Genomic DNA, 16,961 nt, shown 5'->3' on the forward strand with positions numbered 1-16,961 from the left:
GATATGCATCTCAACTATCTGGGGCCTGTATCCTGTTTTTCTCCATCCTGAATTCCCCTCAAGGCGGGTTGCTGCAGTGCCTAATGGCTTAATAGTGGATAACATTTATGTTTACTGGGATGTCACAGGCAACACTTTTTGTCTGCAGAGTCATGACCCAGCATGAGGGATGCAGAGTAATGGGGGAGGGGGGGTCAGACCAGTTCCACTGGTGGGCAGGAGGCCCCCTCCAGGAGGACGGCCGTGGGACCTAGAGCAGGCTTGGACTTCCCGTAGTGCACCCCCAGGTCATGCTATACAGCCCTCCTGCCGCAGGCAGGCACTGCCCGTGTTGTCCCACGGACTGGGGTAGGACCCGGCTGGGCTTTTCCAGTAAGCCGGGCCAGACTCACTCTCAGTGTTCGGAGCGGGGATGCTTCCCGTGTGGTGACCACCACGACTCGGCCCAAGAGTTTTGGTGTTTCCATCCGACAGCTGCACCCATCCTCCAGTTCCTTCATGGGGTGGGGGGGGGGTCTGCGCACGGGCACGGACCCTGGCCGCCCCGGGAGGCCAAGACTGAGCGGGTCCAAAGCAGGGAAAGGCCAAGGAGGAGAACATAGGCTATAATGGAGGCTGTGCCAGCGATGGAGGTGAGGCTCGGGTGAGGGGCGGGACACAGAGCTGCGCGGCGACTTAGCTGGCGCCGGAGGGGGCGGGGCGAGAATGGGGGCGGCATTTAGAGTGGTCACGGCGACGCCATCGACGCAGGCGGGGGCGGGGCCGCGTGGAAAAGGGCGGGGCTCAGGGATCTGGTGGTGACGTAGCCCAGGACAGCGGGGGCGGAACTCAGTGAGAGGCGGAGCTGAGGGTACCCCTTGCGGGCGGGAGCGAGGCTCAAGGCTTAAGGCTTCTAGAGGCCCAGTAACTGATGAGGACCGGGCTCAGCAAGGGGCGGGGCTCAAGGGCTGTAGCAGCGACAGAGCTAACGTCCGTGAGGGTGGGGCTCAATGTGGGCGGGGTTTAGAGCTCTCGCGGTGACAGAGCCGATGCCCCGCGCTGGCCCAGTGAGGGGAGGGGCTAAGGGCTCGGCAGCTTTCGTAGCCCACGCGTTCGGAAGCGGGGCTCGAGTGAGGGATGGGGATTTAGAGCCCTCGAGGCTACGCAGCGGACGCTACAGACTGGGCCTATCGGGAAGGGGCGGGCTCAGTGAGGGCGGGGTTAGGGCTTAGCCGCGACGATGCCGGGGGCGGGGCTCACAGGGAAAGAGCGGGCGACCGTCATAGGGGTCGACGGGCAGCGCACGGCCAGCCAGGGGGTTGACGGCGGCAGGGGGACTGGCCGGGCCAGCTGGGTGCACGGCGTGCCGGCGCCATGACAGGTGAGCGCGGTCCGGGGTCGTGCCTGCCATACAGGGACGGGCGCGCGGCCACGGTGGCCCATAGGGTCCGGGTGTCCCGATGCCACACCGGGGGTCGCTCCTCGCGGCGGCGAGTGACCTTGCCCGTGACTGAGTGTCCTGTCGACTAGACGACGGCAGAGCAGCTCGCGGCCCGGGGCCGGGTTCTTGGGGGGCGAGGCCACGCCGGGTCCTGGAGGGTTCTTGGGGGCGGGGGCTATGGACACGCCCTGGAGAGTTCTGTTGGGCAAGGCCACGTCATGCCCTGGAGGCTTCTGAGCGTTGGGGGCCCCGCCTTGGAGGGTTCTGGAGGGCGAGGCCAGGTGAGGCCCTAGAGGGTTCTGGGGGACAGAGGCTAGGCCTGGAATGGTTCTGTGGGGTGAGGCCAGGTCAGGCCATGAAAGGTTCTAGTGGGTGGGGGCCACGTCGTGGGCAGGGACCAGTGCACGTCTGTAGGTGGGGAGATGCTGCATGGGCAGTGGGGGGGGGGGAGGGGGTTGAGGCCTGACAGTGGGAGGTGAAAGTAAAAATGATTCTACTGTGCTTCTATCAGGGAATATAGACACTCCATCCTCACAGCCACCTGAGGAGAATGCCCAACAGGTGGTGCATACCTGGGCAGTGCGTGGTACCCGTGGGACTCTGTGGTGCTTCCCAGGCTGCACCCCTTGCCCAGCGACAGGCCCAGGGGAATTGTGGACACAGACTCGGTCCCCGAAGGCTTTGTGCCCCATACTGAACTGCCCCAGTCCCTCCTTCTTTTCCCAGGATGCATTCTCCAGCCCAGCCATCCGCCAAGGGCCTCTCGAATGGGGACCCGCCCACCACCTTCCTGACCCTAACTGAGCAGGGTGACCCTTCTCTATGGACCTTTCCCTGTAGGAGAAGCTCCATGACAGAGACAGGCTGGTGACAGAGCCCATGACAGCATGGTCAGGCTGCTTCATGAGGTAGAAGTTACCTAGGGGTGGCCCACGGGGTCAGGGAGGCCCCAGAAGCCCCTGTTCTCTCCCCAGCACTCACTGGAGTCCCAGCCTGAGTCCTGCACACAAGTAGGATTTCATGGGCAGGAACCTGGTGATTTCCAGGACACCAGTGTCCCAGCCTTAGCCAGAAGAGACCCCAGCTGCTGTGCATTCCCCTGTCATCTCTCTGAATTCTTTTATCTGTGGCTGCTGTTTCTGAGTACAGTTGACCCTTTGAGCTGAGGTTTCAAATGTGAGGGTCCATTTATATGTGGATTTTTTTTCGATACATGCTATGGTACCACATGACCCCAGGTTGGCTGAATCCTTGGATGCAAAATTATGGATATGGAGGGCTGACTGTAAAGTAATGTGTGGATTTTCGACGGCTCAGGGATCTGCGCCCCCAACCGCCGCATTGTTCCAGGGTCTATTGTACCTACTGTGCACATGGTCTTGCATCAGGTGCTTCCCATTCAGAACTGCTCTATGGGGAAAAGTGGAATATCTCTATGTGTGGATGAGGAAATAAAGTGTCAGGTTGGGCAGGTGCCCCAGACCGCTGGGGCAGTCAGTGGCAGAGCCAGGACTAGACCCTGCCCAGGCCCGCCAATCCCCTTTCTCCCTGCCATCTCTGTGTCCTGGGCCTCTAGGGACCCCTTCCCTCAGAGCCCTTCATTTTTGGTATGGGGAACTGGGGCCCAGAGAGCACAGGCCTGGGAGGGTCAAATGGGCAGGCTTGCAAGGCTGCGGGCCTCAAGTTCCTGGCTCACTGTCTCCATGCACCAACAGGAACCTGCCTCGTGTTGTTTCTGGGGCCTCTACAAAGGGTTGCAGAGTGAGTGTGTGGGGCCTGATGCGTCTGCTCAGGGCCAGCACTGGCCGAGTGTCACTGCAGCAATTGCTGTTGCTGCAGAACCAGTCCCTGCCTTGTGGTGTGCTGGGGAGTGCGCCATCTCAACTCCATGCCTGGGGCCAGGTTGGGCACTGGGACAGGAGGGGATTCTGGGAGATTCAATTTGGGAGGGGAGGTTGAGGTCCAGGCATCTGGACTTTGTTTGGGGTGGGGCGGCAGGGGAGCTCAGGAAGGTCTCTTGGCGGGAGGGCAGTGAGCATGAGTTAGCCAGGCGGAAACCACAGGGACAGGTATTCTTGTGCCAAGGGCGGGAATCCTGGGCAGTACACTGCAGTTGGGGGTTGCTGTGCAGGGATGGCTCAGGGGCCTGGGAGGCCCGGTGAGGGCAAGTGAGGCCAGCTCCCACAGGGCCTCGATTGCCAAGCCAGGCTAACAGGTTGGGGGGGGGGGGTGTCTATGGTTGTGGTGCTGCCAGGAGGGCAAGATGATGGGGGAGGTAGGGCTTAGCAGAGGTTGCTGGTGAAGGTCTGGTGAATTTTATGCCAGAGCATTCCTCTTCCTTTGTCCTGTAAAAACTGTCTGGGACTGTTTATCAGCACTTGGGACCAAAGTGGTTTCCTTTCTTGTGCTTTCTCATGCCTCTGAATGGCTGCTTGGGTGTGGTTTGTGTGCACAGCTCACAAAGACCACAGGAAGCACAGCGCACAGCAGAGCCCAGAGCTTTGGCCCCCAGGCTGTGCCATCGTGCCAGGTGACTGGCAGCTGCAGGCGATGGAGGCACCACCTGGCTAGCAGCCTGCAGGGTAGGAGGAGCCACTGCAAGATGCTGGCCACCATCCACTGACAGCCCTCGCCCTTGAGCCTTGGACCTACGTCCATTCATTCCCAAACTTCCCTAGTGCTTAGTGTGTGCTGGCTCTATGCACAGGTGCACACACTGGCAGTGCTGGGCAAGACAGCCTATGGCTTGGCCAGGAACAGACATGATGCAGCTAATTGCATAGTTAATTAGTAGGTTGATTAGAGAGGCAGAAAATTTAGATGTCAAGAGTTGGCCCCAATACTGTGCCTGGGTCCTGACCTCGATACATCACTCCCTAGCTGGTTGAGGTCTCAGGCAGGTCTTAGATAAGTCTACTCGTTGTGCTTCAGTTTCTTCTTCTGAAAATGGGGGTGGTAGTCATGCTTGTGTAGCAGAGCTGATGGAAGAATGATGATTATCTGTATGCCTAGAGCCCACAGAATGCCCAAGCATGGGGCACACTCCATGAACTATGGCCAATATTAACTCTTTAATCAGAGAGGTTGTAGATGCTGAAGCCAGGTGGCCAGGAGGGTCCTGCCGTGTGGTGGTGGCAGGTCTCTCTGCATCCCTGTCCATGGCTTCTTCACCAAGTTGGAGCTGCTGACAAGTCCATTTTCAAGGTTGACTTTCAGAGGCTCGGAGGATCAGAAGTTAGAAATTCATATTCTGGGGGAGAAAAGACCATCCAGGAGGAGGTAGCATCAGGAGAGAGAGATGAGAAAGACAGTCTGTTGAGTTGGCCTCATGGAAGAAATCAGGGAGGAGGCCCCACTTGTTCCACCTCAATGACCCTATTTTAAAAAAATCAACGTTATTGAGGTAGTATTTACTTACAAATACATTCATTTTTAGTGAATAATCCTATAAGTTTTGACTAATGAATGCACCCATGGAACAACTAGCCCAGGCCTAATCAAGACAGAACATTTCTATCACTCCAGAAAGTTCCTTCATGCTCCTTTCCAGGGAACCCCACCCAATCCAAGAATTCATCTGCTTTCTGTGACTCTCATTTTTTTTCTTTAAAATTCAGCTACGAAATTTCCAAAGAGGATTTCTTTTTAATTAATAGATTTTATTTTTAGAACATTTTTAGTTTATAGAAAATTGAGCAGATAGCACAGAGGGTCCCCACACCCCGTTTCTTGTATTATTAACATCTTGCATTTGTGTGGTATGTTTGTTGCACTTACTGAACCAATGTTGATAGAATATTAATAACTTTAGGTATTACTAACTAAAGTCCTTGTGTTGTGTATTGCATGAGTTTTGAAAAATTCGTAATGTCCTGTGTCCACCATTACAGTATCATACAAGTAGTTTTACCTGGCTAAAAATCTGTGCTCTACATATTTATCCCTCCCTCTTCCCTAACCCTTGGCAACCACTGATCTTTTTACTGTTCTCCATAGTTTTGCATTTTCTGGAATATCATATACTTGGGATCATATAGTATATAGCCTTTTCAACTTGGCTTCTTTAACCTTTAGCAAAATGCATTTAAGTTTCCTCCATGTCTTTTTGTGACTTCATAGGTCTTTTTGTGACTTCATCGGTCTTTTTATCACTGAATTATATTCCATTGTAACTTACTAAACTGAACCACAGTTTAATATATTATCCATTCACCTTTATATGTATGTATGTGGTAAAATATACAGAACATAAAATTTACCATTTTAACCATTTCAGTGGCATTAAATACATCCACGATGTTGTGAAGCTGTCACCACTATGCATTTCCAGAACTTTTCATCATCCCAAAGAGAAACTCTGTGCCCATTAAACAATAACTCCCCTTTCTCCCCTACCCCCAGCTCCTGGTAATCACTATTCTACTTTCTGTCTTTAGAATTTGCTTATTCTAGATAGTTCATGTAAGTGGAATCATACAACGTTTGTCCTTTTGTGTCTGACTTATTTCACTTAGCATAACGTTTTCACAGTCATCCATGTTGTCAAATACATGTTTTAAAATTCCATTCCTTTTTATGGTTGTATAATATTCCATTGTATGTATACCACATTTTGTCTCTCTATTCATCTGTCCGTGGACACTTGGGTTGTTTTTACCTTTTGGCTTTTGTGAATAATGCTGCTCTGAACTTGGTGTGCACATACCTGTTTGAGTCTCTGCTTTCAGTTCTTTTGAGTGTGTACCCAGGAATGAAATTGCTGAAGTATTTGTTTAACTTTTTGAGGAATAGCCATACTGTTTTCCATAGTGGCCGCACCATTTTACATGCCCACCAGTAATGCATGAGAGTTCCAGTTTCTCCTCATCCTCATATTCATATTCCCTCTCTCTCCATGTATTTATTTTACCTTAATGTGTATGAAGTCATTATCTCATTGTAGTTTGATTTGCATTTCCCTAATGACTAGTGATGTTGAGCATCTTTTCATATGCTTAGTAGTCATTTGTACATCTTCTTTGGAGAAATACCTATGCAAGTCTTTTGCTCATTTTTGTATTGGTTACTTTATAGGATTTTTTTTTTATATTATTTTTCTTTTCTTTTCTTTATTTATTTACTTATTTATTTTTGGCTGTGTTGGATCTTCATTTCTGTGCGAGGGCTTTCTCTAGTTGCGGCAAGCGGGGGCCACTCTTCATCGCGGTGCGCGGGCCTCTCACTATCGTGGCCTCTCTTGTTGCGGAGCACAGGCTCCAGACGCACAGGCTCAGTAGTTGTTGCTCACGGGCCTGGCTGCTCCGCGGCATGTGGGATCTTCCCAGACCAGGGCTCGAACCCGTGTCCCCTGCATTAGCAGGCAGATTCCTAACTACTGCACCACCAGGGAAGCCCTATAGGATTTTTTTGTTGTTGTTGCATTGTAGGAGTTCTTTTTATATTCTCTCTCTATATATATTAATGCCTAATCAGATATATGCTTTGCAAATACTTGTCCCATTCTGTGGGTTGTCTTCAGTCTTTTTTTTTCCCCCACTCAAAATAGTGTTTATTTCTGGACTTTCTAGTCTATTACATTGGTCTATATGTCTGTCCTTATGTCGGTACCACAGTTTTGATTCTTGTAGCTTTATGGTAAATTTTGAAATCAGGAAGTATGAGTCATCCACCTTCTTTCCTTTTCAGGATTGTTTTGGCCATAAAAGTCCTTTGAGATTCCATATGAATTTTAGGATGAAAAACAAAAAACATTTATTGGGGTTTGGATAGGGATTACATTGAATTCCTAGATCACTTTGGGTAGTATTGTCATACTCACAATATTAAGTCTTCCAGCCCATGAACATGGGATGTCTTTCCATTTATGTGTGTCTTTTAAAATTTCTTTCAGCAATGTTTTGTAGATCCAGTGTCCAAGTCTTCCACATCCTTGGTTAAATTTATTTCTAAGTATTTTATTCCTTTTTTTAAGTTTTTTAATCGACATATAGTTAATTTGCAGTGTGTGTTAGTTTCAAGTGTACAGCAAAGTGATTTAGTTATACATATGTACATACATATATATATAGTTTTTTCAGATTCTTTTATGTTATTCGTTGTTACACGATACTGAGTATAGTTTCCTGTGCTATGCAGTGGGTCCTTGTTGTTTACCTATTTTATACATGGTAGTGTGTATATGTTAATCCCAGACTCCTAATTTATCCCCCCCATCCCCTTTGGTAACCATAAGTTTTCTATGTCTGTGAGTCTATTTCTGTGTTGTAAATAAGCTCATTTGTGTCATTTTTTTAGATTCCACATGTAACTGATATCGTATGATATTTGTCTTTCTCTGTCTGACTTACTTCACTTAATATGATAATTTCTAGGTCCAACCATATTGCTGCAAATGTCATTATTTCATTCTTTTTTATGGTTGAGTAATATTTTATTGTGTATATATATATACACTACATCTTCTTTATTCATTCATCTGTCAGTGGACATTTAGGTTGCTTCCATGTCTTGGCTTTTGTAAATAGTGCTGCTATGAACATTGGGTTGCAAACTAGAGTTTTCTCCAGATATATGCTAAGGAGTAGGATTGCAGGATCATATGGTAACTTTATTTTTAGAGTTTGAGAAGGATTGGTATTAGTTCTTTAAATGTTTGGTAGAATTCATCAGTGAAGCCATCTGATTCTGGGCTTTTATTTGTTGAGACCATTTTAACTACTGATTGAATCTCCTTATTAGTAATAGGTCCTTTCAGATTTTCTGTTTCTTCATGATTCAGCTTTGGTAGGTTGTGTGTTTTTAGGAATTTGTCCATTTTATCTAGGTTGTCCAATTTGTTGGTATAAATGTCCACAGTATTCTTTTATAATCCTTTTTATTTCTGTAAAATTCATAGTAATATTTCTGATATTAGTAATTTGAATCTCCTCTCTTTTTTCTTTGTTAATCTAGCTAAAGGTTTGCCAATTTTGTTGATCTTTCTGGAACCAACTTTTGGTTTTGTTTTTCTATTTTTCTATTGTTTTTCTATTTCATTTATCTTCACTCTAATCTTTATCATTTCCATCCTTCTACAAGCTTTGGGTTTAGTTTGCTTTTCCTTTTCTAGTTCCTTAAGATGTAACATTAGGTTATTGATTTGAGATCTTCTATTTTAGTATGTGCATTTACAGCTGTAAATTTTCCTCTCAGTACTGCTTTCACTGCATCCCTTAAATTTCAGTATGCTGTATTTTTATTTTCATTTTTCTCAAGGTATTTTCTGATTTCTCTTGTGATTTCCTCTTTGATGCATTTGTTGTTTAATGTCCACATAATTGTGAATTTTCCACTTTTCCTACTGTTATTGATTTCTAGCTTTATTCCATGTGATCAGAAAAGATCCTTTTATTATGTCAGTCCTTTAAAATATATTAAGACACATTTTATGGTTAACTGTGTTTTGTGGTCTATTTTGGATAATGTTCCCTGTGCACTTGAGAAGAGTGTATATTCTGCTATTGTTGGGTGGAGTGTTGTGTCTATGTCTGTTAGGTATCATTAGTTTATGGGGCTGTTCACATCCTCTATTGCCTTATTGATCTTCTGTCTGGTTATTCTGTTATTGAAAGTGGTCTGTTGAAGTCTCCAGCTATTATCATAAAGCTTTCTATTTCTCCCTTCAATTCTGCCAATGTTTGCTTTAAATATTTTGGGGCTCTGATATTTGGTGCATATATGTTCTAACTTCTTGGTGATTGATCACTTTATTAATATATAATGTACTTCTTTGTCTCATAACAGCTTTTGCCTTAAAGCCTATTTTTTTCTGATATTAGTATAGCAATGTAAATTCTCTTTTGGTTACTATTTGTATGGAATATCTTGTTCCATTCTTTCACCTTCAACCTTTTTCTGTCTTTAGACCTAAAGTGAGTCTTTTGAAGACGGTATATAGTTAAATCATGTTTTTTAAATCCTGAGAGGAAAAAATTCATTTTCTCTTCTACTCTTACATACAACACTTATGTTTCTCAATAATTCTGACACTTCTGGTTATGGAATGTGTGGGGTTTTTCCCCTACCAAGCAATTTTCCAGTTCTTCGGTGGACACCAACTGGGAGTCCTATAATTTAATTCAATTCTGACACCATCTATCCAGAGATAGTGTCAGATCCCATAGGTTAACTTTAGGCTCAGTCCCACGAGATTGCCCCCACTTGAGATGCCAATCGCGACTTTGGTGGACACCAACTGGGAGTCCTATAATTTAATTCAATTCTGACACCATCTATCCAGAGATAGCGTCAGATCCCATAGGTTAACTTTAGGCTCAGTTCCACGAGATTGCCACCACTTGAGATGCCGATCACGAGTCCAGGTTGTCCCCTGTGCTTCTAACTGACTGGCTGTAAATCAGAGTTCCCATGACCCTCTCCTTGTGACCCTATTTGCTAGAATAGTTCACAGAACTCAGGAAAACACTATTGCCAGTTTGTTACAAAGGATATTCCAAGGATATAAATGAGCATCCGGATGGAAAAGATGCATAGGGCAAAGCATGTGAGAAGCAAAGCATGGAAGCTCCATGCTCCTCCCAGGCAGGCCACCCTGTCAGCACCTTCACATATTCAGTAACTTAGAGTGCTCCAAACCCCATTTTTGGGGGTTTTATGCAGGCTTCCTTAGGTAGGCATGACTGATTAAATCACTGGCTACTGGTGATTGATTGAACCTCCAGCCCCTCTCCCCTCCCCAGACATTGCAAGGGGAAGTGAGATGGGGAGGACTGAAAGTTCCACCCCTCGAATTACGTGGTTGGTTCCACTGGCAATCAGCTCCCACCCTGTGGTTATTTAGGGGCTTTCCCAAAATCACCTCATTAATACAAAGTCAGATGAGGTTGGAAAGGGATTGTTATGAGTAACAAAAGATATCCTTTCACCTTCACAGCTCTCATCACTTAGGAAATTCCTTGGGTTTTAGAAACTGTGTGCCAGGAATTGGGACAAAGACCAAATATGTATTTCTTATTATAAATCACGATACTACAAATCCACTTTGCTAATCTATGTCTTTTGATTAGAGAGTTTAATCCATTTACATTTAAAGTAATTACTGATAAGGGATAACTTGTTTCTGCCTTTTTGCTGTTTGTTTTCTGTCTGTCTTGTAGCTTTTTTTCCTTCATTTCTTCCCTTCCTTCTTTTGTGTTGATTTTCTGTAGTAACACGTTTTGGTTTCCTTTTGTGTATATTCTATGGACATTTTCCTTGTGGTTACCATGAGGATTATACATAATACCCTAAAGTTACAACTATCTAATTTGAATTGATACCAACTTAACTTCAGTCACATACAGAAACTCTCCTCCTATACAGCTCTGCCTGCCCCCCCCAATCCCCTGGGTCCACCAGGAAACAGGACAAGGTGCCACAGGTAGGTATGGTGGTGCACTTGTTCAGGCAGCTGGTGCTGCAGGAACTTGGGACCCTCCCTCAGAGATTCAGAGATTTCTTTGTCAACTGCCCACCGACCTCTTCCCACCCCTTGCCTTTAAAGACTTGTCATTCTAAGGGACATTCTTAATGGGAAAGATAGTGCAACAGTGATGCTTTAATGGTGATTCTGACAGAAAAAAACAAAAGAAAAGGCATTTCCCAGCCTCCTGGGCAGCAAGCATGCTGGTCTGCTGTTGGTGGCAGCTTCTCAAGGCCTTGCAGATACACTGTGTCTGGTGGCCATGCCAGCACAGGCCATTCCAAACCCTGTGCTCCTGTCTTTGTGTCTCCTGTCCCCATGACAACAGCGACTGTAGGAGCTTCAAGATTGGGCCTTCTCCAGGCTGCCTGTGCTCTTCCTCGGGCCTGGCTATTTCCAGAGGGCACTGAGGGAGCCCAACAGACAGCAGGTTCCTCGCCCTTCTGAGGTTTTTTGCGATAAGCTCTCAGGCATAAAAGATAGGAGCCAGAGGCTCTGCTCTGCTTTTGAGCACTATGAACCTTTATCACTGCACTCACCCACCCCACTTTCTGGCAAGGATGTTGGCATGACATGGGGGAACTCTGGGCTGTGCATGAGCTGGGATGTCAGCAGTTGTCCAGGTGCTTGCTTACAGCTGGTACACCTCTCGGTCGGCATGGGGACCTTGCTGCGAAGGGTCCCTGCCGTGGCTGCATCATGGTGTGTGGGTCTCGCCACCCCCTTTTTGGGCTGAGCTGGCTCATTCCCTCTGTGTTCTCTGCTTCTGTTTCAGAGCAGACCTACTGTGACCGCCTGGTCCAGGACATGCCTTTCCTCACAGGCCTTGGGCGCCTGAGTGAGCAGCAGGTGGACAGGATTATCCTCCAGCTGAACCGCTACTACCCCCAGATCCTCAGCAACAAGGATGCGGAAAAGGTGCCAAGGAACCTGAGGCTGCTTTCCCATCCCTTCCTCTCTGGGCTGGGAGAAGCGGGGGGCAGGACAGCTTGGTGGTGAAAACCTGTCTCCTTAGGGTGACCTTGGGCCCAGAACATCAGCTCTTTGAGCCTTAGTCTCTTTATATGCCATCAGGCCTTCTGGCCCCTTCCAGAAATGCTGGGAGGATCACAGGAGACATGTGATAACATGCCACAACATGAGACAAACCTGGAAGGGGGAACAGGGGGAGTGCTGGGGTGGGAGGGGATCAGGGATACCAGATAGGCCCTACCCAGTGCCATAGGGCTCTTTACTCTGCATCTTCCAAAAGTTCAAAGTGGGCAAACGTTTTGGGTGTAATCTGGCCCATCCTATTCAGGGACACTGGGTGAGAGTGGGTGCTCCTTGCTCGCCCCACCCACTTCTCTGGCTCCCCCGTGGGGCTGGGGTGGGTGCTAGAGACCAGCCTGGGCTTTGGGGTGCAGGACCTGCCTCCCATCTGGGTGACTGAGCGAGTCCTTCTCCTCTTGGAGCTGAGCTTCCTGCCTTGGCACAGGGTAACAGTGCCACGTGCAGGGCTATTTGGAGGGTTGGTGGTCTCTCCTGGGGACAGGTGAGATTGATCCTCAACAGAACTAGAATCAACACAGACCCTGCTACTGGCCCAGATGCTTCTTAAGTTACAGAAGTAGTACAGTGAGTTAAAAAGTAGGGGCTCAAATTTATATCTTGTAATTAAAAGTTGAATACACATTCATTGTTAAAAACAATTTGAAAAGCTCAGATGTTTACATGAGAAAAAGGAAACTCCACACACAAAACTACAGTTCCTTTCCTCATAGGTACCCATGGCTTCTGCTGCACATCTGCCTTTGCTTTGCAGCTTCTGTACCTTTGTGGTTTGATTCTAGTTCCTTGTAGCATGGTACACCACCACCAGGTGGCAGCACCGAGCCATAGCCTCCAGGTTCTGGGGGTCAATGCCAAGTACCCTGTCCATTGACCTTTACAACCACATATTTTTCAGTCAACCACATCAAAAAAGCCACCTTTTTTTCCTCCTTAATCCTTGATTTATTTTTTAAAACTTGAATCACATTCCTGTAGAGTGTAAACCACTAGAAATTATCATTACCTCAGAGATTCCCTGTAATGACCCTACCATGTGGGTTTATTATTCCCTTTTTACAAATGGGAAAACCAAGTCAGCAAGCCACTAAATTTCCACACTTGGAATAATGTCACCGCCATCTTTCTTGCTGACCTGTCCTGGCCTCCAGTGGGAGTGCAAGGCTTAGTGGCCATGCAGCACAGTCTTGGGTGCCACATGGGAGTGCATGAGGCTGTGGTAGCAATTGCTACCTCCCCGTGGGTGTTCCAAGCACCTAGATGGTATCACAGCCATTGAGGAAGCTGGGGCTGGGTGCTGAGCCCAGAGTCCTCCAGCCTGACCTGTCTTGTGCCCCTTCCTCCTCCAGTTCCGGAACCCCAAGGTATCTCTGCGAGTACGTCTCTGCGACCTCTTGGGCCACCTGCAGCGGAGCGGTGAGCGGGACTGCCAGGAGTTCTACCGGGCCCTGTACATCCATGCCCAGCCCCTGCACAGCTGCCTGCCCAGCCGGCACACCCTGCGTAAGTGCGTGTCCCAGTCCCCAGGCCTCGGCATCTTCTTGTTCAGCCCTTCACCAGAGACTGCCCTCTGGTTGCATCTTGTGTGGCCCTCAGAGTATTTCAGACAATATAGATATTTCTGTCTCCACGTCTCCCTCTCTCTGTCTCTCTGTCCCTCTGTCTCCCTTTTTCTTGTGCCAATTTTTACACAAAAGGTAGCATCTCTTGCATGCAGCTCTGCCCTTCCCTCTGTAATCTAATGAATCTGGGAACCCTTACACTTCTGATCAGAAATAGCTTGCAGCTGAAGGCTGTACCAGCCTTGAGTGAACTGACCCCCCCAACCCCCACGACGCAGGTTGCGTCCACTTTCGCCCAGGTAGATCCTCATGGCATGGCTGTTTCTGTAGAACAGTTTCTAACACAGATGGCTGGTCCAAGACACATGTGTTTTGGTTTAGAGGGTCTGGCCTGTGGGCCTGGGAGGCTTGTGAGCCCCGAGGGATCCTCTGAGCTGCCAGGTTGGGTGCAGGGAAGGTACAAGCGGGGATGGCAGCTCAGTCCTGAGGCCTCTGCACCCAGGTCCCCAGGAGGAGTGGCTACTGTCCCTCAGTCCTCGGATGAGAGGCTGCAGGCCGGGAGGGAAGAGGTGGCTCATCTCAGGCCACTCAGCTGGACCTGGGGCCAGTGTCTTTGGCCCCAAGGACAGGCTGGCAGGACTGAGCCCTGAGCTCCAGCATGGGACGATCCTGTCACCACAGCTGTCAGGACCACACAGCCCTGCCTGGAGTCAAGTACTTACCAGGGTGCCCTCAGGGCTGTCTGGCAGCTGGCTGGTTAGGGGGAGCCCCAGTGGGGTCTGGGGAAAGAGAAAGAGCGCCCTGCCCTCACATCAACATCATCAGACTTTGGACAGGCAGGTGTTTGCGCTGTGTTTGGTGCCTTGTGGTTGCCACGGAACAGTGAACCCCCTACTCCATGGTCCTCAAGTTCTCATGAAGTGGACAAAAGGAGAAGACACAAAACTGTGCAGGGTTCCCTCCCTGGCGCTGACTTCCCCCAAACACAGCCTGGAGGGCTTAGCGCCGGTACAACCTGAAAAGCCTGGGTGGTCTGGGGGAGGGGGCTCGACAGCCCCCTTGGTTTCCCGAGGGCGGGGCAACCACCTTACCCTTTGGCCCACCCACGACTAACTGCACCCTGTGATTTTGTTTCCAGAGAACTCAGATTGCACAGAGCTAGACTCGGGCACCGCAGGCCGTGAGCTCAGTGACAGGGGTAACCGCCTCCCATGTTCCTTCTCTCTGTTCCCCCACCCAGGGCTCCATCTCTGCCTCGGGGGCTTCTCCATTCCAAGTCGGGTTCTGTTCCTGGCTTCCTGTTGGACAGACCCCCTCAGGGTGCTTACTGGGGACGTCCCTGCCCAGCTGACCACAGCACAGGGTGTGAGCCTGTCCCTTGAGGCCTCTGGACCCCTCCCCGCCCTCCTGGGCTCGGGGAGCTGCTCACGTGCATTTCTCCCCAGGACCCGTGGCCTTCCTGACCTGTCTCGGCCTGGCCGCAGGGCTGGCACTCCTCGTCTACTGCTGCCCCCCAGGTGGGTGCTGCCTGGCCAAGCCTCAGCCCAGTCCTCTCCAGACCATGGGGCAGAGCCCTGCCGGATGGACGGAGGCCTACACCTGAGGCCCCCTACTTGTGGCCCAGCGTGGCAGCCCTGCGGTTCCTTTCCTGCCATGCTGACCTTGTCAAGGTCCTGTGTGGGGAGCCAGTGGCAAGCAGGCCCACTCGGCATGGGGACCCCACATCACTCAGGTGTGGGGCTAGCGATGCCATGAGGCTGAGAGAAGGCGCCTTCTCGATGGGTTCTGAGACCCCCTTGTCTTCCAGACCCCAAGGTGCTGCCAGGGGCCCGGCGTGTCCTGGGCTTCTCCCCTGTCATCGTCGACAGGCACGTCAGCCGCTTCCTGCTGACCTTCCTCACAGATGACCTGGGGGGGCTCTGACCAATCCCAGCCCTGCCCGCCTGGCTGCTTGCTGCCCTGGGGCTGGCTTGCTTTTCTAAGTGTTTACGTTTCACTGTTTATAACTTATGTAACAAGCACTTTACCTTCACTGTACAGAGGTGCTCAACAATATTAAATGTTTGAGTCTTATCCTTTCTCTCAGGAGTGTTTTCTAGATGATACCAACACAAGACATGACAGCATGTCTAGCTGGGGCTGACCCTGTGGGCTCTTGGCTTCCCGAGTCCAACCCAAGACCCAGGTCCTGCTCAGGCCGCCTTCTCAGACCCCTGTGGGCCTGGGCCTCACCCCTCCATGTGGGCTACCTGCCCCAGATGACCCCTGCTGTGTCCCCCAGTGCCCACATCCAGATATCCCCCGCCACGTGTTCCCTTCCCTCCCTCCCTGGCTGCCTTCCACTGCTTCTCTCCAGAACTCCCTACCTCGAACCCCTCCTGCCATCCCCTGCCTGGGTGTTGTTGGTCCCCACACCTGCCCCTGCCCATCTTCCCTCCTTCCCTAGCCCTCAGCCCCAGGTGGCGAGGGTGGACAGGGCCCGCTGGGCTGCTCTGTTACCCGAGCCCTGGGCCATGGAGGGGCGCCAGCCAAATGCCTCATGATACCTCGTACCAGCATGTGTTAGTGTGATTCCTCTTAGCAGCCCCAGGAGGTGGGCTGCTGCCCCCGCTCTCCTGATGAAGAATCTAAGACTGAACGGAGAGGTCACTCAGCCAGGAAGGGGGACCCAGTGCATGAGAGGCTCCACCGCCATCTTCATTCCCTTCCTGTGACATGTCCCAGGGAGATACCCCCTCCCCCATCATCCCCCTTGTCTCTGTCCAGTCACCAGAGCCAACACCCAGACCCTGGGCCCTCGAGGCCCTTCAGACTACTATCCTGGAAATGGAGCCCCTCCCCCCTGGGAGGCGATGACCTGCGCTGGGCGGGTCTGGGGAGGGTTCAGTTGACACAGATGTGGTCAGAGCCTAGAAATAAGTACAAAGTCTTGTCCCTGATCCCAAGTGGAGAGGAGGTTGAGACAGAAAAAAAAGAGTCCACAAAAACTTCTAGAACTTTTAGAGATGAAAAATGTAATTGTGCCATCTGAAGTCTTGGGCTCTGGCTCCTCACACCTTCCCCCAACAGCCTGGGGTTTGGCCATACCCAGCACCTTGTCCTCCTCAGAGCTGAGCCCCTGTATTTGTCTTGGGGACATGGGCCTGTCCCCTTGACCAGGGTGTTTGTACCTATCTGTCTCACCTGCCGGCCTCAGGCTTAGGATCTTGTCATGGAAATGTCCCTTGCGGACACAAGAGGGTGAGTGTACATGTCCAAGAGGGTGCTCTGCCTTTGGCTCTGGGGGCCCTGTGAGCCAAGTCCCCAGTGCCTACTACCCTCCCGCAGGCTGTGGTTGTCTGGCACCTGTCTTTTATGTGGACCCCTGTCACCACCCTCATTACTGATGAGGAAGCTGAAGCTCAGAGCCCAGGACCACACAGCTGCCAAGAGTGCCGTCCCCACGCGCGTGCACGTGCACACACAGGCA

The 16,961-nt window shown here is 50.0% G+C and overlaps 1 protein-coding gene across 7 annotated transcripts; it reads left to right on the forward strand.

Moving 5' to 3' along the window:
• The first annotated feature begins 1,023 nt into the window (after nucleotides 1–1,023).
• Nucleotides 1,024–15,565, forward strand: CARD19 (caspase recruitment domain family member 19). Of its 7 annotated transcripts, XM_059924420.1 has the most exons (6): nucleotides 1,029–1,360; nucleotides 11,656–11,798; nucleotides 13,280–13,433; nucleotides 14,631–14,690; nucleotides 14,938–15,009; nucleotides 15,300–15,565. In XM_059924420.1, exons 1-6 carry the CDS (start codon nucleotides 1,354–1,356, stop codon nucleotides 15,413–15,415), a joined length of 552 nt encoding a protein of 183 aa, XP_059780403.1. In that variant the 5' UTR covers nucleotides 1,029–1,353; the 3' UTR covers nucleotides 15,416–15,565. The 7 variants fall into 7 exon arrangements, with proteins under 7 accessions (XP_059780400.1, XP_059780401.1, XP_059780402.1 ...); XM_059924422.1 differs by lacking the exon at nucleotides 14,631–14,690 and having other exon boundaries at nucleotides 13,280–13,437; XM_059924421.1 differs by lacking the exon at nucleotides 14,631–14,690 and having other exon boundaries at nucleotides 1,030–1,360.
• Nucleotides 15,566–16,961: the final 1,396 nt, after the last annotated feature.

This window comes from Balaenoptera ricei, chromosome 6 (assembly GCF_028023285.1).
Source record: "Balaenoptera ricei isolate mBalRic1 chromosome 6, mBalRic1.hap2, whole genome shotgun sequence".
Lineage (NCBI taxonomy): Eukaryota > Metazoa > Chordata > Mammalia > Artiodactyla > Balaenopteridae > Balaenoptera > Balaenoptera ricei.